This window comes from Chiloscyllium plagiosum, unplaced genomic scaffold, assembly GCF_037043375.1.
Source record: "Chiloscyllium plagiosum isolate Xiang-an unplaced genomic scaffold, Cpla_swu_hap1 HiC_scaffold_5, whole genome shotgun sequence".
NCBI lineage: Eukaryota > Metazoa > Chordata > Chondrichthyes > Orectolobiformes > Hemiscylliidae > Chiloscyllium > Chiloscyllium plagiosum.
This window is the reverse complement of record NW_028270143.1, coordinates 136077031-136102733: the sequence shown is the minus strand read 5'-3', so window position 1 is coordinate 136102733 and position 25703 is coordinate 136077031. Positions and strand designations below refer to the sequence as shown.

General features: G+C 49.7%; 2 protein-coding genes across 2 annotated transcripts in view; one reads left to right on the top strand and one right to left on the bottom strand.

Annotated features, from left to right (window-relative positions):
* The window catches only part of LOC122546194 (uncharacterized), a 655534-nt gene that overhangs the window by 377016 nt on the left and 252815 nt on the right, over window positions 1-25703 (top strand). The window lies entirely within an intron of this gene.
* Window positions 4303-25703, bottom strand: part of scrib (scribble planar cell polarity protein) — a 176230-nt gene continuing 154829 nt past the window's right edge. Inside the window, exons 24-27 of the mRNA XM_087987775.1 lie at window positions 20905-21021; window positions 19895-20089; window positions 11947-12066; window positions 4303-4473 (exon numbers count right to left, since the gene is read on the bottom strand). Of these exons, the coding sequence (XP_087843901.1) occupies window positions 4303-4473; window positions 11947-12066; window positions 19895-20089; window positions 20905-21021 (603 nt within the window). The remainder of the gene's footprint in view (window positions 4474-11946; window positions 12067-19894; window positions 20090-20904; window positions 21022-25703) is intronic.

The following is a 25703-nucleotide window of genomic DNA, read 5'->3' as shown; positions in this document are numbered from 1 at the left end:
TGGTTTGATGTTCCCCATTGGCTATTTGCTCTACTGTGACAGCTAGGAATGGCAGTTTGTTGTTGTTTTCCTCCTCTTTAGTGAATTTTATGCCAATAAGGGTATTATTGATGGTCTTGAAGGTTTCCTCTAATTTGCTTTGTATAGTGATGACAAAGGTGTCATCCACGTAGCAGATCCAAACACCATCAGACCATTACCTTCAGACGCTCACTGAAGATGTTACCTAGTATGGTGACGAAATGTCTGAAAACAAACCTTCCAGCCCAATGAGCAAATCTACATCCATCATAACCATTGTCATGACTGAATATAGCAGGACTGCAGAGCTCAGATCTTACAATCCACTGACTGGCACAGAGTAGTCCTCTGTTGCTCTTTCATCAATTGGACAGATCTTTTTGAGGTGTGCCTATGCTGCTCCTGGCAGGCCCTCCTGCACTCTGCACTGAACCAGGGTCGATCTCCTGGCTTGATGGTAATGGTTGAGTGGGGGATATGCCGGGCCAAGAGGTTACAGATTGTGCTGGAGTCTAGTTCTGCTGCTGTTGATGGCCCACAGTGCCTCCGGGATGCCCAGTGTGAAGTTGCTGGATCAGTTTGAAGTCTGACCCATTTAGCACAGTGATAGTGCCACACAACATGATGGAGGGCATTCTCAATGTGAAGGTGGGACTTTGTCTCCACAAGGACTGTGTGGTGGTCACTCTCACCGATACGGTCATGGACAGATGCATCTGCAGCTGGCAGATTGGTAAGGATAAGGTCAAGTGTGTTTTTCCCTCTTGTTGGTTCCCTCACCACATGCTGCAGACCCAGTCTAGCAGCTCTGAACCTGTCTCTCCAGAATATTACCTGGGTCTCTGGATTAACAGTTATTAGAAAAGTGATTGAGTTTCGGAATCATGATGACATGCTGCAGCTGTACAAAACTCTGGTTACGGCCACACTTGGAGTGTTGTGTATAGTTCTGGTCACCGCATTTGAGGTTGTTAAGAAAGCATATGGTGTTTTGGCTTTCATTAACAGGGAGATCGAGTTTAAGAGCCGCGAGGTTTTGCTGCAGCTCTACAAGTCCCTGGTGAGACCACACTTGGAATATTGTGTCCAGTTCTGGTCGCGCTACTATAGGAAAGATATGGAGGCTTTGGTTTACCAGGATGTTGTCTGGACTGGAGGGCTTGTCTTACGAAGAGAGGTTGACTAAGCTCAGAGTTTTCTCTCTGGAGAGGAGGAGGAAGAGAGGAGACCTGATTGAGGTATACAAGGTAATGAGAGGCATGGATAGAGTCAATAGTCAGAGACTTTTCCCCAGGGCAGGATGGACTGCTACGAGGAGTCATAGTTTTAAGATATTAGGAGAAAGGTATAGAGGGGACGTCAGAGGAAGGTTCTTTATGCAGAGAGTTGTGAATGCATGGAATGCGTTGCCAGCGGTGGTGGTGGAAACAGAATCATTGGGGACATTTAAGCGACTGCTGGACATGCACATGGATAGCAGTGAGTTGAGGGGTGAGTCGGTTAGATTATTGTATTTTAAATTAGGAATAATCCTTGGCACAATGTCATGGGCCAAAGGGCCTTGTTCTGTGCTTTACTTTTCTACGTTCTATTATAGTAAAGATGTGGAAGCTTTGGAAAGGGTTCAAGGGAGATTTACCAGGATGTTGCGTGGTATGGAGGGAAAGTCTTACAAGGAAAGGCTGAGGGACCTGAGGCTGTTTCCGTTGGAGGTGGTGGTTGAGAGGTGATTTAATTAAGACATATAAGATAATCAGAGGGTTAGAGAGGGTGGACAGCGAGAGCCGTTTTCCTCAGATGGTAATGGCTAGCATGAGGGGACATAGCTTTAAATTGAGGGGTGATAGATATAGGGCAGATGTCAGAGGTGATTTCTTTACTCAGAGTAGTCGGGGCGTGGGACACACAGCCTGCAACAGTAGTAGACTCGCCAACTTTAAGGACATTTAAATGGTCATTGGATGGACATATGGACAAGAATGGAATAGTGTAGGTTAGATGGGCTTCAGATTGGTTTCCCAAGTGTCTGTACTGTGTTCTATGTTCAATGACCTAATGGGACCTATCCCAGAATGCTGCGGGAGGCAATGGGGGAATTGCTGTGACCTTGTATGGAATCTTTATGTTCTCTTTAGTCACGGGAGAGGTCCCAGAAGACCGGAGTATAGCTAACGTTGTTCCTTTGTTTGAGGAGGACACCGGGGATAATCTGAGAAATTCCAGGCCAGTGACCCTTACGTCAGTGATAGGGAAGCTGCTGGAAAAGCTTCTTAGGGAGAGGATTGACTCACATTTGGAAAACTATGGACTTATTAGTGATAGGCACCACGGTTTTATATAGGGAAGGTCATGTCTCACAAAGTTGATTGAGGTTTTTGATTAAGTGACAAACATCTTTGACAAAGACAGAGAGTAAGTTGTTGTCTGTATGGATGTTTGACGAGTCCCTCATGGTTGGCTGATTCAGAGAGTGAAGTCAAATAGGATCTATGGTGAACTCTTAAGATGGACGTCAACCTGGTCTAGTCACAGATGACAGAGTAATGATGGGAGGGTATGTTTCTGACCAGTGGTGTTCCAGAGGGATCAGTGCTGGAACCCCTGTTGATTGTAATATATATGAAAATGATTTGGAGGAGAATATAGATGGGTCTTATTGGTAAGTTTGCAAATGATACAGGTACATATTTATCAAGGAACACACAGTAGCTCTATACTTTGTGCCCTGAGTGAAGGCCAGTGTGCCAAAAGCCTTCCTCACTGCCCTGTCTACCTGGGACTCCACTTTCAGAGAACCATGCACCTGAACTCCAAGGTCCCTCTGTTCCACTACACTCCTTAAGGCCCTACCATTCACCATGAAACTCCTACCTTGATCTGACTTTCCAAAATGCAAGACCTCACACTTATCTTTATTAAACTCCATTTGCCATTTCTTGGCCACTTCTCCAGATTTCCCCCATTGCAATTTCTGACAATGTCCACAATACTGCCTATTGTAGTGACATCAGCAAACTTACTAATCCTGCCTTGTACATTCTCATCCACATCATTGATATCAATAACAGACAGCAATGGGCCCAGCACTGACCCCTGAGGTACTCCACTGGTCACAGGCCTCCAGTCCAACAAGCAACAATGTGACTGACAGTTCTCTGCTGTTCCCTAATCTCCGTCTAAATCCTTTGGAAGAATCTGGTTGGATTCCTCCCATACCGCTCGGAGAGAACACGAGCAGCTGCTCGCTTCAAACTGCTACACTCTCAGATCCCTGAAATTCTCCAGTTTTTTTTATGATAGGGACTTGAAAGAGTTATGATAGCTGTGATCTCTGGGTGAAGAAAATCCTGTAACCTGGCAACTGATGGCTAAATGCCAGGGCTAAAACCAGCAAGATCATCAGGGAAGAGGCACTGTCCATTCTCCAAGTTTGCCTGTAAATGGCATCAAGCATGGAGGGAGCAGCTCCAAATCAAGGCAGTGGCTGAACCACCCAGCCAGGCCCCAGGCAGTCATTCCAAAGGCAGCATGGCTGAGGGAGGCACTCCTTATCATGTATACCATTCCAATGTGTCTGACAGGCACTACTCACCCAGGCCCCAGTCTACAACCCCCAGTTACACACCACCATCACCAGCAGCGCACACACACGTACCCCCGAACCTTGCCGAGCCAATCCGAAGCACTGCCTGTCAGTGCAAATCAAAGCCTTACCACTAAAAGTGGATGAGGAGCAGGAATCAGATATTCAGCCCTTGGAGGCTGCTCGGACTTTCATGAAGGATATGGTTGATCTGGAACGACAGGACATCACTAGGAGATAGTGAGGACTGCAGATGGTGGACAAGTCAGGGTCAATAAAGTGTGGTGCTGGAAAAGCACAGGTCAGGCAGTATCCGAGGAGCAGGAGAATCCACATTTTGGGCATTAGCCCTTCATCAGGAACATGGGGATGAGGGGGGGGGGGGGGGGGGGGGGGAGAGAGAAAGAAGGGGGCTGAGGAATAAGTAAAGGGAGGGTGTGAGGCCAGGGGAAAGATGGGAGGGGGTGAGGGGCCGGGGGAAAGATAGTTGTGATGGTGATAGGTGGGCGAAGGCAGGATTGTGATAGGTTACTACACAAACTCAACATTGAATTCATCAGTTTCCAAATCTCCCCTGCCCCATCCTAGATCCAAACCTCCAACACAGCACCCCCCTCTTGACCTGTCCTACCGTCCATCTTCCTTTTCACCTGCTCCACCTGCCCCCACCCCCCAATCCCACCTCCCACACCCCCAGGTCAGCCAGGCTCTCCATGAATGGTGAAGCTGATGTGATGGGCTGAATGGCCTCCTTCTGCTCCTATATCATTTGGTCTGAAAGGTAAATCACCAACTTCAGGAAAAGTTCTCACCACTTTCTCCAGTTGCTCTTGTTCCCATAATGACGACTCACGAACCATCTCAATTTCCTGGAAAAAACAACAAATGTAAGAAGCAGGGACGTAGACTTGCTAGAGATAAGAAAGAGGGAGAGCAGAAAGGGAAAGAGACAACAAAGTGTGATAACGTAAGAATAGGAACAGTATAGCTGCTTGATCCTACTCTGCCATTCAGCTACTCACTGCATCTGAAGTGCACCTTCCTGTCTACCCCCACCCTCCAACAGTCCTTTCACTGAGGGGCTCCCTGACTTGATCTGATTAAACATTCAGTCACCCAACTTGCACGGCCGGATCTTCTGACGGAGGAATTCCCCACCTTGGTCTGATATGGGAAACACTGTCTGTGTGTCGAGCTGCTCCCGAGGAGGGACATCCAACGTCTATGTTCCAAGAAGATCACCTCTCCTCCTGCTACACTCCAATGTATATCGGTCCGGCACATCCAAACACTTTAGGAAAGATGTGGAAACTTTGGAGAGGGTGCAGAGGAGATTTACCAGGATGTTGCCTGGAATGGAGAATAGGTCGTACAAGGATAGGTTGAGAGTGCTAGGCCTTTTCTCATTGGAATGGAGAAGGATGAGGGGTGACTTGATAGAGGTTTATAAGATGATCAGAGGAATAGATAGAGTAGACAGTCAGAGACTTTTTCCCTGGGTACAACAGAGTGTTACAAGGGGACATAAATTTAAGGTGAAGGGTGGAAGGTATGGGGGGGTATGTCAGGGGTAGGTTCTTTACCCAGAGAGTGGTGGGGGCATGGAATGCGCTGCCTGTGGGAGTGGCAGAGTCAGAATCTTTGGTGATCTTTAAGCAGCAATTGGATAGGTACATGGATGGGTGCTTAAGCTAGGACAAATGTTCGGCACAACATCGTGGGCCGAAGGGCCTGTTCTGTGCTGTATTGTTCTATGTTCTAAAAGCCCCTTCACCCCAGGAGTCAGGTGAGCTGACTTTCCTAGAACTGCTTTCAAAGCCTCTTCTCTCCCTTCCCTTCCTCTTGAAAACTATGCACAGACACTCGATGTGTTTTCACCAATGTGCCATACAGGTATCACAAGACATTCTGACATTTTCACAATTAAAAAAACACAGAATCTGGGTGTCACTGGCTGGGCCCAGCATTTATTGCCCGTCCCTAGTTGCCCCCTTGAGAAGGTGGGGGTGAGCTGTCTTCTTGAATCGCTGCAGTCCATGTGCTGAGGGTTGACCCACAATGTCCCTGAGAGAGGGAATTCCAGGATTCTGACCCAGTGACACTGAAGGAACGGCGATATATTTCCCAGTCAGGATGGGGAGTAGCTCGGAGGGGAACCTGCAGGGGGTGGTGTTCCCATGTATCTGCGGCCCTTGTCCTTCTAGATGGAAGTGGTCGTGGGTTTGGAAGGTGCTGAGGATCTTTGGTGAGTTTCTGCCGTGCATCTTGTAGAGAGTACACATTGCTGCTACTGAGCGTTGGTGGTGGAGGGAGTGGATGTGGTGCCAATCATGCGGCTGCCTTGTCCTGGATGGTGTCAAGCTTCTTGAATATCATTGGATCTGCCCCCATCCAGGCAAGTGGGGAGTATTCCATCACACTCCTGACCTGTGCCTTGTAGATGGTGGACAGGCTTTGGGGAGTCAGGAGGTGAGTTACTCACTGCAAACGTTTAAGCTTCTGACTCAGTCATGTAGCCACTATTTCAATGCTGAATTCAGCTGAGTTTCTGGTTATGTTAGCCCTCAGGACGTTGATAGTGGGAGATTCAATGATGATTATTGCATTGATTGTCAAGGAACGTTAGTTAGATTCTCTCTTGTCATTAACAGATATTGCTTGGCATTTGAAGGGCATAAAAGTTACTTGCCACTGTTCAGCTCAAGTCTCAATATTGTCCCGATCCTGTGGCATTTAAACTTGCATTCTTCAGTATCTGAGTCATCGCGAAAGGTGCTGAACATTGTGTAATCATCAGTGAACATCCCCACTTCTGACCTTATAATGGAGGGAAGGTCATTGATGAAGCAGCTGAAGATGGCTGGGCCTACCATGAGGGACTCCTGCAGAGGTGTCCTGGAGCTGAGATGACTGATCTCAAGCCACCATAACCATTGAAACAACAAACTGTGGATGCTGGAAATCTAAAACAAAAACAGAAGTTGCTGGAGAAACCCAGCAGGTCTGGCAGTATTTGTGGAGAGAAAGCAGAGTTAACATTTCGAACCGAGTGGCCCTTCTTCAGAACTGAAGGTTGCCCACTCTGAAACAATCCTGCTCCTCTCTCCCACAGGATCTCCGTTCAAATCATTCTTCCTGTTCATGTCGATGTTCCTAGTATTTCATTTGGTATTTGCCAAAGCTGATTTCCACAGTGACATCTCATTCCTCAGCGATGTCCCCAGCTCAGACTCAACCAATATGGATTCCAACTTCAGTTTCATCCTTTCCGTTTCAAATTCACTCAGGATCACAGGTATTGCAGTTCAACATTCCTCAACACATCCTGAGATCCACTTGGTGCTATCACGTACACACTCTCTCAGAGTTGGCCTACCCCCAAAATATAACCATCTTCCTTTGTGTCAGTATGAGTGCAACCAGGAAGGATTGTCTCTGATTCCCACACTGACTCCCATGGTGCTGGGGCTCTATGGTGTCACATTACCTCACCTCTGGAATTCAGCTCTTTGCTCCATGTTTGGACCAAGTAACAAGGTCAGGAGTAGAGTGGTCCTGGGCAGAACCACTGAGCAGCTTATCGTTGAGTTAGTGCATCATGGACAGATGCATTTGCGGCTGGCAGATTAATAAGGATACGGTCAAGTATGTTTTTCCCTCTTGTTGGTTTCCTCCCCACCTACCACAGACCCCAGTCTAGCAGCTCTGCCCTTCAGGACCCAACCAGCTCCATCAGTAACACCGCAGCCGAGCCACTCCTGGTGATAAACTCTGAAGACATCAGCTCGCTGAAGTCTGGGTGGAATGGATGAGGAGGGGCAGTGTGGTTGTCAGCAGGACTTCTCCTTAGCTATGTTTAACCTGATGCGAAGAGACTCCCCACATCACTCAATGATGCCTGACAGTTAATGACTGAACTCTGTTTACACAAGAACAGAAGAATATAAGAGACAGGAGGAGGAGGCTGATCTTTTCATGGAGTCGAGAATGTGGTGCTGGAAAAACACAGCAGGTCAGACCGCATCTCAGGAGCAGGAGGAATGACGTTTCAGGCATAAGCCCTTCATCAGGAAGGATCTTTTCACGGCCTCCGCTCCACTTACCCGGCCTCTCACCATAATCCCTAATTCCTTTACTGTTCAAAAATCTATCCAGCTTAGCCTAAAACATTTCCTGGAGTAGTGTCAACCACTTCCCTGGGCAGGGAATTCCATCAATTCACAACCCTCTGGGTGAAGAAGTTCCTTCTCAGTTCAGTCCTAAATCTACTCCCTCTAATTTGGAGGCTATATCCTCTTGTCCTAGTTTGACCTGCCAATGGAAACATCCTCTCTACTGCTATCTTATCTATTCCCTCCATAATTTTATATGCTTCTTTAAGATCCCCCTCATTCGTCTGAATTCTGATGAATATAATCCTAGTTTACTCAGTGTCTCCTCATAAGCCAAGCCCCTCAGCTCCGGAATCAACCCAGTGAACCCCCTCTGCACCCCCTCCAGTGCCAGTACATCCTTTCTCAAGTAAGGAGACCAAAACTGCACAGTACTCCAGGTGTGGCCTTGTACAGCTGTAATATAACCTCCCTGCTTTTAAACTCAATCCCAATAGCAATGAAGCACAAAATTCTACTTGCCTTCCTAATTACCTGCTCCACCTGCAAACCAACCCTCTGATTCACGTACGTTACAACTTCTTACCATTCAAGTAATAATCCTTTTCACTGTTACTCGGACCAAAATGGATGGTTTCACATTTATTAACATTGTATTCCATTTTGCCAGACCTTTGCCCACTCACTTAAACTATCTGTGTTCCTTTGCGAAGTTTCACAATCCTCTGCACACTTTGCTCTGCCACTCACAGAGAGTCATAGAGATGTACAGCACGGAAACAGACCCTTCGGTCCAACCCGTCCATGCTGTCCAGATATCCCAACCCAATCTAGTCCCACCTGCCAGCACCCGGCCCATATCCCTCCAAACCCTTCCTATTCATATACCCATCCAAATGCCTTTTAAATGTTGCAATTGTACCAGCCTCCACCACATCCTCTGGCAGCTCATTCCATACACGTACCACCCTCTACGTGAAAACGTTGCCTCTTAGGTCTCTTTTATATCTTTCTCCTCTCACCCTAAACCTATGCCCTCTAGTTCTGGACTCCCCGGACCTCAGGGAAAAGACATTGTCTATTTATCCTATCCATGCCCCTCATAATTTTGTAAATCTCCATAATGTCACCCCTCAGCCTCCAACGCTCCAGGGAAAACAGCCCCAGCCTGTTCAGCCTCTCCCTGTAGTTCAAATCCTCCAACCCTGGCAACATCCTTGTAAACCTTTTCTGAACCCTTTCAAGTTTCACAACAACATCTTTCCGATAGGAAGGAGACCAGAATTGCACATAATATTCCAACAGTGGCCTAACCAATGTCCTGTACAGCCGCAACATGACCTCCCAACTCCTGTACTCAATACACTGACCAATAAAGGAAAGCATACCAAACGCCTTCTTCACTATCCTATCTACTAGTGACTCCACTTTCAAGGAGCTATGAACCTGCACTCCAAGGTCTCTTTGTTCAGCAACACTCCCTAGGACCTTACCATTAAGTGTATAAGTCCTGCTAAGATTTGCTTTCCCAAAATGCAGCACCTCGCATTTATCTGAATTAAACTCCATCTGCCACTTCTCAGCCCATTGGCCCATCTGGTCCAGATCCTGTTGTAATCCGAGATAACCCTCTTCGCTGTCCACTACACCTCCAATTTTGGTGTCATTTGCAAACTTACTAACTGTACCTCTTATGCTCGCATCCAAATCATTTATGTAAATGACGAAAAGTAGAGGGCCCAGCACTGATCCTTGTGGCACTCCACTGGTCACAGGCCTCCAGTCTGAAAAACAATCCTCCACCACCACCCTCTGTCTTCTACCTTTGAGCCAGTTCTGTATCCAAATGGCTAGTTCTCCCTGTATTCCATGAGATCTAACCTTGTTAACCAGTCTCCCATGGGGAAACTTGTCGAACGCCTTACTGAATTCCATATAGATCACATCTACTGCTCTGCCCTCATCAATCTTCTTTGTTACTTCTTCAAAAAATATAGTATATATCAAAAAGATATAGTATTTCTGCAAACTTTGACATCCTACATGTGGTCCCCATCTCAAAAACGATATAAATTGTGAATACTTGCAGTCCCAACACTGATCCCTGAAGCACACCACTAGTCACTGATTGCCAGCCAGGATAGTACTCATTTATCCCCACTCTTTGCTTCCTGTCAGTCAACCAATCCTCTAACCATGCCCATACTTTATCCATAATGCCATGCATCTGTATCTTATGCAGCAGCTTCTTATATGGCACCTTGTCGAAGGCCTTTTAGAAATCTAGGTACACCACATCTACTGGGTCCCTATTGTCCACCATGTTTATAATGTCTTCATAGAATCCCAGTAGGTTAGTGAAACATGACCTGCCCTTCACGAACCCATGCTGCATCTTCCCAATGGGACAGTTTCTATCGAGATGCCCTGGTATTTCTTTCTTAATAATAGACTCAAGCAATTCCCCACGACAGAGGTTAAGTTAACCAGTGTATAATTCCCCATCTTTGTCTACCTCCCTGTTTAAACAGTGGGGTCTCATTTGCTGTTTTTAAATTTTAATCAAACAGGTCAACTGATCAGCCAAGGTATTTCTTTCGCAATGAAACAGCAAACGGCAGTCACCGGAGCAGCACGTGCAAATTCTCTCGGTTTGCAAATCATTACACACTATATGCTAATGTACACAAACACACTCCAGTGTCACCTTGGCTAATGCTGTGAAATACTGATTAGATTATTTCTTACTGCACATCATGCAACTCATAATGGGCTCAAGGTTGTCATGTCATAGAGATGTACAGCACGGAAACAGACCCTTCGGTCCAACCCGTCCATGCTGACCAGATATCCCAACCCAATCTAGTCCCACCTGCCAGCACCCGGCCCATATCCCTCCAAACCCTTCCTATTCATATACCCATCCAAATGTCTCTTAAATGTTGCAATTGTACCAGCCTCCACCACATCCTCTGGCAGCTTATTCCATACACGCACCGCCCTCTGTGTGAAAACGTTGCCCCTTAGGTCTCTTTTATATCTTTCCCCTTTCACCCTAAACCTATGCCCTCTAGTTCTGGACTCCCCGATCCCAGGGAAAAGACTTTGTCTATTTATCCTGCCCATGCCCCTCAATTTTGGTTCAGAACAGCGCAGTCTAGCTCAGATGACCAAGGAAGACCAAAGGAGCAGAGAAGTTTTTAAAGCTGCAGGCTCCATGCTGTCACTATACGTGACTGACCCGAATGGTGCTCACCATGAACAGCTGTCAATACAAAACGTTCTGCCAAGTACCAAGTGGGTAGTGTGGTACATGAATATCAGTGCCTGTGAGATGCACCCCAAAGGCCACAAATCAAACAGCATGTCCTTTAGGTGTTTGCTGCAAAGTGGGTAAAAACCAGGACTGCAGATGCTGGAAACCAGAGTCTAGTTAGAGTGGGGCTGGAAAAGCACAGCAGTTCAGGCAGCATCCGAGGAGCAGGAAAATCAACGTTTCGGGCAAAAACCCGTAATCAGGAATAGAGGCAGGGAGCCTGAAGCGAGGAGAGATAAGTGGGGAGAAGGTTCCATCTTCCAGCTCAGCACCATCCTCATGACCTGTCCTACCTGCCAATCTCCCTTCCCACCTATCCACTCCACCCTCTCCTCTCTGACCTATCACCTTTAACCCCACCCCCATCCACCTATTGTACTCTATGCTACTTTCTCCCCACCCCCAACCCCCCTCCCATTTATCTCTCCACCCTTCAGGCTCCCTGCCTCTATTCCTGATGAAGGGCTTTTGCCCGAAACATCGATTTTCCTGCTCCTCGGATGCTGCCTGAACTGCTGTGTTTTTAGTTTGCTGCAAAGTACTGACCAAACACACCGAGCCTATACTGGCACAGTGTCTAACATTAGGTGTGATTCCACTATTTGACAGTAGCTGTTAAATAAATCCAAAGAATTATGCTGACAACCAATTTAAGACAGTCAGTCAGCATAACAGAATACTGGACTGCACTAGAAGCCACGTACATTAATACACAGTGCCCTGTTCTTTGCAAACAGCAAGGATATGTCCATGGTTCCTCTGTGTCCACTTCTGTGGTACTCCACTCATAACAGCTCGTCACCCAGAAAACGAGCCAGTCATCTTGCCTGTATTGTCTGTCAGTCAGCAAAGCCTCTACCTGTGCTAATCTATCACACCCCAGCACCATGTCGCCCATCGGAGATGCACTGTACCTTCTGCAAAATATCCAGTTCTTCCGGGCTCATGTCACGGTCAATGGAAGAGATGCTCTCCATACTGTTCTTTCTGCCCATTCCAGCAGCAAAAGGGTTAACAATGATCCCTGGAGATGCCTGAAAAAGGTACAGAGTGATTTACAACCTAAAATAAAATCTAACACGCAGCTGACAGTGCGGCACGCCCTCGGCACTGACCCTCCGACAGTGCCCACGCCCTCGGCACTGACCCTCCGACAGTGCCCACGCCCTCGGCACTGACCCTCCGACAGTGCCCACGCCCTCGGCACTGACCCTCCGACAGTGCCCACGCCCTCGGCACTGACCCTCCGACAGTGCCCACGCCCTCGGCACTGACCCTCCGACAGTGCCCACGCCCTCGGCACTGACCCTCCGACAGTGCCCACGCCCTCGGCACTGACCCTCCGACAGTGCCCACACCCTCGGCACTGACCCTCCGACAGTGCCCACGCCCTCGGCACTGACCCTCCGACAGTGCCCACACCCTCAGCACTGACCCTCCGACAGTGCCCACTCCCTCGGCACTGACCCTCCGACAGTGCCCACTCCCTCTGCACTGACCCTCCGACTGTTAAAGCTAATTCAGGCACTGAAGTGGGGAAAGTGAAAGATGTGAAGCAGTGATCTGAAGTGAAAAAAATAAGATGTCTGTCAAAGAGTAGAAAGGAAGGATCTGCGGAGGGTCACTGGACCTGAAACATTCACTCTGATTTCTCCACTGGTGCTGCCAAACCAAACCTACCAAAACAGCAATTTCTGTGTTTTCTATTAGAAAGGAAGATGTTCATGGTATGCACGTCAGTGGCCAATCATCATTCATCAACCATCCCAATATTCTTCCTAAAATGAATAAAGCCGGTGGAGCAAACTGGATGAATTGGTGTTGGAACTTCAGCCTGGAGTGCTGCAACTTTGAAACATGGCTGCAAGGAATTCAGGACTGGCAAAGAAATTTACTCAGTTGTAAGGTCTAGAGGGGGACCAATATCCTGGCAGGAAGGTTTGCTAAAGGCTGTTGGGAGGGTTTAAACTAGTCTGGCATTGGCATGGGACCCTAAACAGCAATGAGACAAAAGAGGAAGTTGAGGCTATTAAAGACATTTAAAAATGGCAAGTTAATCAGGCAAGAGTACAGTCAGGGAACAAGGGGAGACTAATAAATCAAACTGCAGTTATTTCAACACAACAGGCCTGACAGGTGTGCCAGATGAACTCAGGACATGGATGAGTACATGGGACTGGGATATTATAGTCATTACAGAAACATGGCTGAGGGAGGGACAGGACTGGCAGCTCATTGTTCCAGAGGGGGGTGAGGGAGAACGGAGCTTTTGATCAGGGAGAACATCACAGCACTACCAAGGGAGGATCTTCCTGGAGAATCATCCACTGAGTGTATGTGGGGGGGAACTGAGAAAGAAGGGGGTGATCACTTTAATGGGATTTTACTATAGGACCCCAATAGTCAGCGGGAAATTAAGGAACAAGTGTGTAAGGAGATTGCAGATAGCTGCAAGAATAATAGAGTCAGAACAATGTGGAGTATTGAGGACTCTGGTCAGACCACATTCAGAGTATTGTGAGCAATTTTTGGCCCCATATCTCAGGCAGAATGTACTGGCCCCGGGGTGGATCCAGAGGAGGGTCACGAGAATGATCCCAGGAATGAAAGGCCTAACATGAGGAATGTTTGAGGATTCCTGGACTATACTCAATGGAGGTTAGAAGGATGAGGAGGAACCTGATTGAAACTTTCAGAATACTGAACAGCCTGGACAGTGTGGACATTGGGAAGATGTTTCCATTGGTAGGAGAGACTAGGACCCAAGGGCATAGCCTAACAGTAAAGGATTAGAGCAGAGATAAGAAGAAACGTCTTCAGCCAGAGAGTGGTGAATCTGTGGAAGGCCATGTCACTGAGTATATTTAATATTGAGATAGATAGGTTCTTGATTGCCAACGGGATCAAGGGTTACAGGGAAAAGCACGAAAATGGGGATGGAAAACCTATCAGCCATGACTGAACGGTGGAATAGGCTCAATGAGCTGAATGGCCAAGTTTCTGCTCCTATGTCTGATGGGATTTTAACATTGCTAAAGCGACTGGGACACCCTAACCTTCTGAAGCGTATTCCACCCAGACTCATCCCTGAACACTATGGGTAAGTTAGCCAATAATATGGCCAATCCACCTAACTTGCACATCTTTGGACTGAGAGGGGAAACCGGAACACTAAGAGGAAACCCACACAGACACTGGGAGAATGTGCCAACTCCACGCAGACAGTCACCTGAGGTGGGAATCGAACCTGGGTCCCTGGTGCTGAGAGGCAGCAGTGCTAACCACTGAGCCACTGTGCTGCCCAGACTTGCCTTTCCAAAATGCAGCACCTCAAACTTTTCTAAATTAAACTCCATCTGCCTGTCCTCCGCCCATCAGCCCCTCTGATCAAGATCCTGTTGTATTCTGACATAACCTTCCGTATTTGCCCGGATTTAACTCCATCTGCCATTTCCCTGCCCATCTCTCCAATCTATCTATATTCTGCTGTATTCTCTGACAGTCCCCTTCACTATCTGCTACTCCACCAATCTTAGTGTTATCTGTAAACTTTCTAATGAGGCAACCTACACCTTCCTCCAGGTCATTTATGTCTATCACAAACAATAGGGGTCCCAGCACGGATCCCTGTGGGACATCGCTGGGCACAGGTCCCCACCTAACCTACACTAGCCCACTATCCTCCATATGCCTATCCAATGCCCGCTTAAATGCCCATAATGAGGGAGAGTCCACCACTGCTACTGGCAGGGCATTCCATGAACTCACGACTCGCTGAGTAAAGAACCTACCCCTAACATCTGTCCTATACCTACCCCCCCTTAATTTAAAGCTATGCCCCCTTGTAATAGCTGACTCCATACGTGGAAAAAGATTCTCACTGTCAACCCTATCTAAACCCCTAATCATCTTATACACCTCTATCAAGTCACCCCTAAACCTCCTTTTCTCCAATGAAAACAGCCCCAAGTGCCTCAGCCTTTCCTCATACGATCTTCCTACCATACCAGGCAACATCCTGGTAAACCTCCTCTGCAACCGTTCCAGTGCCTCCACATCCTTCCTATAGTATGGCGACCAAAACTGCACACAATACTCCAGATGCGGCCGTACCAGAGTCTTATACAACTGCAACATGACCTCAGTACTCCGGAACTCAATTCCTCTACCAATAAAAGCCAGTACGCCATATGCCTTCTTCACCGCACTATTTACCTGGGTGGAAACTTTCAAAGATTTGTGTACATGGACACCAAGATCCCGCTGCTCATCCACACTACCAAGTATCCGACCGTTAGCCCAGTACCCCATCTTTTTATTACTCTTACCAAAGTGAATCACCTCACACTTAGCTACATTGAACTCCATTTGCCACCTTTCTGCCCAGTTCTGCAGCTTATCTATATCCCGCTGTAACCTGCCACATCCTTCCTCACTGTCTACAACTCCTCCGACTTTCGTATCAGCCGCAAACTTACTCACCCAACCTTCTAACCCCTCCTCCAGGTCATTTATAAAAATGACAAACAGCAATGGTCCCAAAACAGATCCTTGCGGAACACCGCTAGTGACGGCACTCCAAGATGAACCTTTGCCATCAACTACTACCCTCTGTCTTCTTCCAGCCAGCCCACTCCTAATCCAAATCTCCAACTCACCCTTAATGCCATACCTCCGTATTTTTTGCAGTAGTCTACCATGGGGAACCTTATCAAACGCCTTACTAAAATCCATATACACCACATCTACTGCTTTCCCCTCGTCCACCTCCTTAGTCACCTTCTCAAAGAATTCAATAAGGTTTGTGAGGCACGACCTGCCCTTCACAAAACCATGCTGACTATTCCTGATCACATTATTCCTATCCAGATGTTCATAAATCCTATCCCTTACAATCCTCTCTAAGATTTTGCCCACAACAGAAGTGAGACTCACCGGCCTATAGTTACTAGGGTTATCCCTACTCCCCTTCTTGAACAAGGGAACTACATTTGCTAGCCTCCAATCTTCTGGCACTACTCCTGTAGACAAAGAGGACATAAAAATCAAGGCCAATGGCTCTGCAATCTCCTCCCTTGCTTCCCAGAGAATCCTAGGATAAATGCCATCAGGCCCAGGGGACTTATCTATTTTCACCCTTTCCAGAATTTCCAACACCTCTTCTCTACATACCTCAAAGTCAACCATTCTACTTAAGTGTGACTCAGTACTCACATTGACAACAATGTCCTGTTCCTGATTGAATACTGACGAAAAGTATTCATTCAGTGTCTCCCCAATCTCTTCAGCCTCCACACGCAACTTCCCACTACTATTCTTGACTGGACCTATTCCTAACCTAGTCATTCTTTTATTCCTGACATACCTATAGAAAGCCTTAGGGTTTTCCCTAATCCTACCAACTAAGGACCTTTCATGTCCCCCCCTTGCTGCTCTTAGCTCTCTCTTCAGGTCCTTCCTGGCTACCTTATAACTCTCAATCGCCCCAATTGAACCTTCACGCCTCATCTTTACATAGGCCGCCCTCTTCCATTTAACAAGGGATTCCAATTCCTTATTAAACCACAGCTCCCTCACACGACCCTTTCCTCCCTGCCTGACGAGTATATACTTATCAAGGACACTCAATAGTTGCTCCTTGAACAAGCTCCACATATCAATTACGCCCTTGCCTTGAAGCTTACTTTTCCAAGCCACACATCCTAAGTCATGCCTCACCGCATCATAATTTCCCTGCCCCCAGCTATAACTCTTGCCCTGTAGTGCACACTTATCCCTCTCCATCACTAGAGTAAAAGTCACTGAATTGTGGTCACTGTCCCCAAAGTGCTCACCTACCTCTAATTCTAACACCTGGCCTGGTTCGTTACCCAGTACCAAATCCAGTATGGCCTCACCTCTTGTTGGCCTATCTACATATTGTGTCAGGAAACCCTCCTGCACACATTGGACAAACACCGACCCATCTAACGAACTTGAGCTATAGCTTTCCCAATCAATATCTGGAAAGTTAAAGTCCCCCATAACAACCACCCTATTACTTTCACTCTTCTCTTGAATCATCCTCGCAATCCTTTCTTCTATGTTTCTAGGACTGTTAGGAGGCCTGTAAAAAACTCCTAACAGGGTGAGCTCACCTTTCCTATTCCTAACCTCAGCCCAAACTACCTCAGATGGCGAGTCTTCATCCATCGACCTTTCCACCGCTGTAATACTATCTTTGACAAGCAATGCCACACCTCCCCCTCTTTTACCCCCACCTCTGACTCTACTAAAACATTTAAACCCTGGAACCTGCAACAGCCAATCCTGTCCCTGTTCTACCCATGTCTCCGTAATAGCCACAACATCGAAGTCCCAGGTACCAACCCACGCTGCAAGTTCACCTACCTTATTTCAAGCCACTTTCCTGTTTACAGGCACCCTCCTTTGAAATTGATGCCATGTTCCTAACCTCCCTACTCTCCAGGTCCTGCACCCTAAAGCTACAGTCTGGGTTCCCATGCCCCTGCAGAGTTAGTTTAACCCCCCCCCCCAAGAGCACTAGCAAACCTCCCACCAAGGATACTGGTGCCCCTCAGGTTCAGGTGCAGACCATCCTGTTTATAGAGGTCCCACCTTCCCCCTTGTATGCATGAAACAATCTTATAATAAGGGGAATGCTATGCTAGATCTATTAACGAGTTAGATTTAGTGAACAATGTCAGGGTGAATTAAAATATTTATCTAACATTGATGATAATAAAGACAAGCTCAGCATAAAGTTTGAAAATTCTAGCTTAAATTGAGGCCAATTTCCAGGCGTTGGGACAAACAGAGTTCACATTAAAACGAGAAAAACTATCACCTGATGAAAGGTCCAAACAGCGTCCTGCAGTATGAAATCTCAATGGCATGGCCCAGTCATTAATCATAATTCAACAAGACAACCTTCAGCAGCCCACTGCTTCCCAAGAGGAAAACCAACACATTGCCACCAACTGCTACTGCCTGAACATCTGTAAATCTGTCTCACACAAGGACACCCAAATCCCACACTGAGACATGAACCTCCCGACTCCCGGCCCTCACCTCCCGACTCCCGGCCCTCACCTCCCGACTCCCGGCCCTCACCTCCCGGCTCCCGGCCCTCACCCCTCACCTCCCGGCCCCCGGCCCTCACCTCCCGGCCCCCGGCCCTCACCTCCCGGCTCCCGGCCCTCACCTCCCGGCTCCCGGCCCTCACCTCCCGGCTCCCGGCCCTCACCTCCCGGCTCCCGGCCCTCACCTCCCGGCTCCCGGCCCTCACCTCCAGGCTCCCGGCCCTCACCTCCAGGCTCCCGGCCCTCACCTCCAGGCTCCCGGCCCTCACCTCCAGGCTCCCGGCCCTCACCTCCAGGCTCCCGGCCCTCACCTCCAGGCTCCCGGCCCTCACCTCCAGGCTCCCGGCCCTCACCTCCAGGCTCCCGGCCCTCACCTCCAGGCTCCCGGCCCTCACCTCCAGACCCCCGGCCCTCACCTCCAGACCCCCGGCCCTCACCTCCAGACCCCCGGCCCTCACCTCCAGACCCCCGGCCCTCACCTCCAGACCCCCGGCCCTCACCTCCAGACCCCCGGCCCTCACCTCCAGACCCCCGGCCCTCACCTCCAGACCCCCGGCCCTCACCTCCAGACCCCCGGCCCTCACCTCCAGACCCCCGGCCCTCACCTCCAGACCCCCGGCCCTCACCTCCAGACCCCCGGCCCTCACCTCCAGACCCCCGGCCCTCACCTCCAGACCCCCGGCCCTCACCTCCAGACCCCCGGCCCTCACCTCCAGACCCCCGGCCCTCACCTCCAGACCCCCGGCCCTCACCTCCAGACCCCCGGCCCTCACCTCCAGACCCCCGGCCCTCACCTCCAGACCCCCGGCCCTCACCTCCAGACCCCCGGCCCTCACCTCCAGACCCCCGGCCCTCACCTCCAGACCCCCGGCCCTCACCTCCAGACCCCCGGCCCTCACCTCCAGACCCCCGGCCCTCACCTCCAGACCCCCGGCCCTCACCTCCAGACCCCCGGCCCTCACCTCCAGACCCCCGGCCCTCACCTCCAGACCCCCGGCCCTCACCTCCAGACCCCCGGCCCTCACCTCCAGACCCCCGGCCCTCACCTCCAGACCCCCGGCCCTCACCTCCAGACCCCCGGCCCTCACCTCCAGACCCCCGGCCCTCACCTCCAGACCCCCGGCCCTCACCTCCAGACCCCCGGCCCTCACCTCCAGACCCCCGGCCCTCACCTCCAGACCCCCGGCCCTCACCTCCAGACCCCCGGCCCTCACCTCCAGACCCCCGGCCCTCACCTCCAGACCCCCGGCCCTCACCTCCAGACCCCCGGCCCTCACCTCCAGACCCCCGGCCCTCACCTCCAGACCCCCGGCCCTCACCTCCAGACCCCCGGCCCTCACCTCCAGACCCCCGGCCCTCACCTCCAGACTCCCGGCCCTCACCTCCAGACCCCCGGCCCTCACCTCCAGACTCCCGGCCCTCACCTCCAGACTCCCGGCCCTCACCTCCAGACTCCCGGCCCTCACCTCCAGACTCCCGGCCCTCACCTCCAGACTCCCGGCCCTCACCTCCAGACTCCCGGCCCTCACCTCCAGACTCCCGGCCCTCACCTCCAGACTCCCGGCCCTCACCTCCAGACTCCCGGCCCTCACCTCCAGACTCCCGGCCCTCACCTCCAGACTCCCGGCCCTCACCTCCAGACTCCCGGCCCTCACCTCCAGACTCCCGGCCCTCACCTCCAGACTCCCGGCCCTCACCTCCAGACTCCCGGCCCTCACCTCCAGACGCGGTTACGGACTCCCGTCCCTCACCTCCGCGGTTACAGACTCTGGGTTCTTACCTCCGCGGTAATGGCGGGGGCTGCCCGAGGGTCGAAGCCATCACAGACCAGTATCGTTAAGGTGTCTCCGATTCCTCGCAGAATGCGTACTGCTTCAGTGTGGGTCATTCCCAGCAGGCTGTGGTTATTAACCTCGAGTATCCTCAGTCCCACGTGCAGCCTACCATCACGAGCTGCTGCTCCACTCGAACTCACCTACAGAGCACACAGAAATCCATTGGCAATGGTGACACTGACACTGGCGGGTGGGGGGGGGGTGGGGCTGACCCTCAGTACAGCAAGAGGTGCTGCTCACATGGACACCACGAGGGCCTTGCTGGGACATGGCACGTTCAACAATGTGTAGCTCGCAAAATGACACCCACCATCCTTGCAGAAACTCTAATCAGTTAAATGGAGAAAGCTGTTCCTACTTGGACCAAAGACACAGATTGAAGGATCGAAACTGAATTATTCACTCCATTGGACAGTGGAATGAAAGGATTGCATTACGATGAGAGGCTGAGTAAACTGGCTCTACGTTCCCTGAAATGAGAGCTGACCCCATTGAGAAACACAGGATTCTGAAGGAATTTGACAGGGTAGACCCGGAGGCTGGAGAATCTAAACCAGGGGGCACTGCCCCAGGTCGTTCAGGAATGAGATGAAGAGATATTCCTTCACTCAGAGGGCTGTGTGTCTTTGGAATTCCATCGGTGAATATTTTAAAGCCGGGGGGGGGGGGGGGGGGGGTGGCAGGGTTGGAAGGAAGGATGAGAAACATTGCTAGTCTCTCGGGCAATCTAGGATACACGAAGTGGGTGGGAAAGTGGAGGCGAAACACAAGTGGAGGCGAAACACAAACATAAGCCAACACTGGATTGGGTGGCAGTGCAGGCTTGAGGGGCTGAATGGTCTTATCCCACTCCTATTGCTAGTCATGTTGACACACGGTTCCTAATTCAGTCAGTGCTACCGCCAAACACTTGCTTCAGTCCAGCCTAAGGTTGGTCAGCTCGCTGAGACAGTACCTTGGAGATAAAGATTCCCTCATCTGTCGAATCAAAAGGATTTCCGGCATGGCCTTTGGCTCCTCCTCGGATACTGATGCCCAACTTCTCTCCAGGCAGCTTCTCAATCTGGATCTCCTGTTGGAGATGGGTGTGAGCAGGCAAACACAATCAGACAGCCATGTCACAGCTCAGTTCGATTTGGGGAACATAGGCACAGCCCCAAAACTGCCCAGCTCCAAAACACCCCCCCCAGCCCCAAAACCCCGCTCTAGATCCTCTAGATGTCGCCACCAGCCATGCCCACTCCCCATGACCAGACCCACCCTCTGCCCAGTTCTGCCCTCCTCCAGACCATTCTTCCCTTCTCCTCCCCCCTCTGTCAATGGCAACCAAACCAATCAGGGGCATGAGTCAGCCATTCTACCCCTGAACCTACTCCCTCTATTCACAAAGACCTGGTTGTGATTAGAATTCCATAATCCCATCCAACCTCAACGTCCCTCAATTCTACTGCCTCACAAGAATCTATCCCCCTCTGCCTTAAAATTAATGATCAGAGCCACCACCCGAACCTCCTGAGGGAGAGGATGCTGAAGTCGCACAACATGCAGTGATTTTAAAACATAGTCCTGTCATTCTGGACAGACCCACAATAGGAAACATCCTTTCCCCATTCACTTTAAGGCCATTCAGGATCTGATATACCCAATCAAGTCAAGGGGAAGTGATGGCCTCCTGGTATTAACGCTGGAATGTTAACCCAGAGACCCAGGAAATGTTCTCGGCAACTGCATTTGAATCTTGCCACAGCAGATGGTGGAATTTGAATTCAAGAGATATCTGGAATTAACAGTCTGATGATGATGACTGTGAATCAATTGCTAATTGTTGGGAAAACCCCATCTGGGTCACTAATGTCCTTTAGGGAAGGAAACTGCCATCCTTACCTGGTCTGGCCTACATGTGACTCCAGACCCACAGCAATGCCCTCTGGGCAATTAGGGATGGGTAATAAATGCTGACCCAACCTGTGATACCCTCACCCCGTGAGTGAATATAAAAAAGAAATCACCCCTTGCTTTTCTAAACTCTACTAAGAAAAAGTCGTCTGTCCAACTTTCCTGACAACTCACTCATTGCAGGGATCAATCCTCTGAACCATCTTCAATACATTTATATCCTCCTCAAAATAACGTGACCAAAACTGCATGCACTATTTGAGATATCCACCACCAGGAGTGGCTCGGCTGCAGCATTACTGATGGAGCTGGTCAGGTCCTAAAGGACATAGCTGTGAGACTGGGGTGCGGCAGGTTGGGACAGAACCAACAAGAGGAAAAAACACACAAGACCTCATCCTTACTAGTCTGCCGGCTACAGATGTATCTGTCCATCGGTAAGAGTGACCACCACACAGTCTGTGTGGAGACAAGTCCCACCTTCACATTGAGACCCCCCTCCATTGTGTTGTGTGACACTGCTGATCAGTGCTGTGGCCTATTAGCAACTGGTCTAATTATTTCAACCGTCTGTAACCTCCTGGCTCGGCATATCCCCAATGGCACCATCTCGGTCAAACCATTGGATCAATACTGCAAAACAGTCAGAAGGTATGACAGGAGCAGGAGCAGGATGCGTCTAGTCAAGCTGGCAAACAACATAAGCAGCAAGTGATAGACACAGCTCAGCGATTCCACAACCAACACATCAGATCCAAACTCAGCAGTCCCACCACATCCAGTAGTGGTGGTGGACAATTAACCAACTCACTGGAGGAGCAGGCTCCAGAAATCTCCCCATCCTCAACAATGGAAGAGGCCAACACGCCTAGGCAAAAGATAAGGCTGAAGCATTTACAGCAACTTTCAGCTGGAAATGCCCAGTGGATGATCCATCTCAGCCTCCGCCAGTGGCCCCCAGCGTCACATACCAGTCTTCAGCCCAATTCGATTCAGTCCACGGGATAGTAAGAAATGGTTGGAGACACTGAATACATAGAAACATAGATAATTGATGCAGGAGTAAGGCCTGTGGCCCTTCAAGCCTGCCCCACCATTCAACACGATGACACCTGATTATGCAATCACATACCCCATTCCCATTGTCTCTCCCATACCCTTTGATCCCTTTAGGATACTACCAAGGCTATGGGCCCTAAAGCTGGGTGGCAGGGTGAAGTGAGGAGGAGGATGTTAGGAGAATATAGGGTGACTTGTACAGGTTAGGTGAGTGGTCAGATGTATGGCAGATACAGTTTAATGTGGATAAATGTGTGGTTATCCACTTTGGTGGCAAGAACAGGAAGGCAGATTACTACCTAAATGGAGTCAAGGTAGGTAAAGAGGCAGTACAGAGAGATCTGGGTGTTCTTATACACCAGTCAATGAAGGCAAGCATGCAGGTACAGCAGGTAGTGAAGAAGGCTAATAGCATGCTGGCCTTCATAACAAGAGGGATTGAGTATAGAAGCAAAGAGGTTCTTCTGCAGCTGTACAGGGCCCTGGTGAGACCACACCTGGAGTACTGTGTGCAGTTCTGGTCTCCAAATTTGAGGAAAGACATTCTGGCTATTGAGGGAGTGCAGCGTAGGTTCACGAGGTCAATTCCTGGAATGGCGGGATTACCTTACGCTGAAAGACTGGAGCGACTGGGCTTGTATACCCTTGAGTTTAGAAGACTGAGAGGGGATCTGATTGAGACATATAAGATTATTAAAGGATTAGACACTCTGGAGGCAGGAAGCATGTTTCCGCTGATGGGTGAGTGCCAAACCAGAGGTCACAGTTTAAAAATAAGGGGTAGGCCGTTTAGAACAGAGATGAGGAGAAACTTATTGACCCAGAGAGTGGTGGGTGTGTGGAATGCTCTGCCCCAGAAGGCAGTGGAGGCCCAGTCTCTGGATACTTTCAAGAAAGAGATGGAAAGAGCTCTTAAAGATAGTGGAATGAAGGGTTATGGGGATAAGGCAGGAACAGGATACTGATTGTGGATGATCAGCCATGATCATATTGAATGGTGGTGCTGGCTTGAAGGGCCGAATGGCCTACTCCTGCACCTATCGTCTATCCCACTGTGCAGCCAACTCCGCTAGGTGTGTCTTGCTGGTGGGATAGGACGTATCCAGGGATGGGATGGTGGTGTCCGGGATCCCATGAGTGTGACTGTATTGCTGTGAGAGAGCTCTCCCAATGTTGGCACTAGCCCACAGAAATTACCGAGGAGTTTATAGGGTTGGCAGGGCTGTTGGCAAACCTGACTGTCTCTGTCAGGCTTCATAGTGAGTGATCCAACTGGACATTCAAGAGGTGATGAGAGTCAATCATATTGCTGTGGGCCTGCAGCCACACCAGGCTCAGGATACCAGGTTTCCTTCCCGAAAGGGTATTTATGAGTCAATGGGATTTTACAATCAGCAATGGTTTCATGGGTTTAAAGCTCCAGACTCAGAGTTTTGGCCATACAGCATTACCTAATCCAGTGACAATACCACGACCTCATCAAATCCTTGTCTTGCAGCCATCTCCTTTAGAAGAAAGATGGGCAAGGGTGCCATTGGGTGTCCATTCACACTTTGGCATTTTTTATGCCGCATCTTGGCAGCACGGTGGCACAGTGGTTAGCACTGCTGCCTCACAGTGCCAGAGACCTGGGTTCAATTCCCGACTCAGGGTGACTGACTGTGTGGAGTTTGCACGTTCTCCCCGTGTCTGCGTGGGTTTCCTCCGGGTGCTCCGGTTTCCTCCCACAGTCCAAAAGATGTGCAGGTCAGGTGAATTGGCCACGCTAAATTGTAGTGTTAGGTAAGGGGTAAATGTAGGGGTATGGGTGGGTTGCGCTTCGGCGGGTCGGTGTGGACTTGTTGGGCCGAAGGGCCTGTTTCCACACTGTAAATTATTTCTTGAGAAAAATAAAAATTATATTCATGGGCGGCACGGTGGCACAGTGGTTAGCACTGCTGCCTCACAGCGCCCGAGACCCGGATTCAATTCCCGACTCAGGCGACTGACTGTGTGGAGTTTGCACGTTCTCCCCGTGTCTGCGTGGGTTTCCTCCGGGTGCTCCGGATTCCTCCCACAGTCCAAAGATGTGCAGGTCAGGTGAATTGGCCATACTAAATTGCCCGTAGTGTTAGGTAAGGGATAAATGTAGGGGTATGGGTGGGTTGCGCTTCGGCGGGTCGGTGTGGACTTGTTGGGCCGAAGGGCCTGTTTCCACACTGTAATGTAATGTAATCTAATCTAATCTTACTCATACTTCAATATGAATGGAATAAATTCGCTAATAACTACGCAGAGATATGCAAGTACCTATCCTGGTTATCCGCAGCTCCTGAACTCAATATCCAATGGAATTACCAGACAATGTACTTTTGGGATGTAGTTGAGCAATAGATATTTGCCAGGTGACCAGGGATAATTCCTGTTGTGCAAACTGAACCAACAACATCTGATGGAGGGGAAGAGCATCACATACTGAGGCAGAGTTGCTATCTGGAAGATGTACGACATTAACTCACAAAGACCTGACTGGTAGCACCTTCCAGATACACGGTCACTCCCATCTAGAAGGACAAGGACAGCAGATACATGGGAAACCATCCCTTGCAAGTTCCCCTCCAAGCCCCTCACCATCCTGACTTGGAAATATATCGCAGTTCAAACTCCTGAATTCCCTCCCTGACGGCACTGTGGGCCAGCCTACAGCACATGGACTGCAGCGGTTCAGGAAGGCAGTTCACTCCTACCATGCTCAGCGTAGCAAATACTGGCTCAGCCAGAGACACCTATGCTCCATGAATGAATGAAGCAAACCCCTCG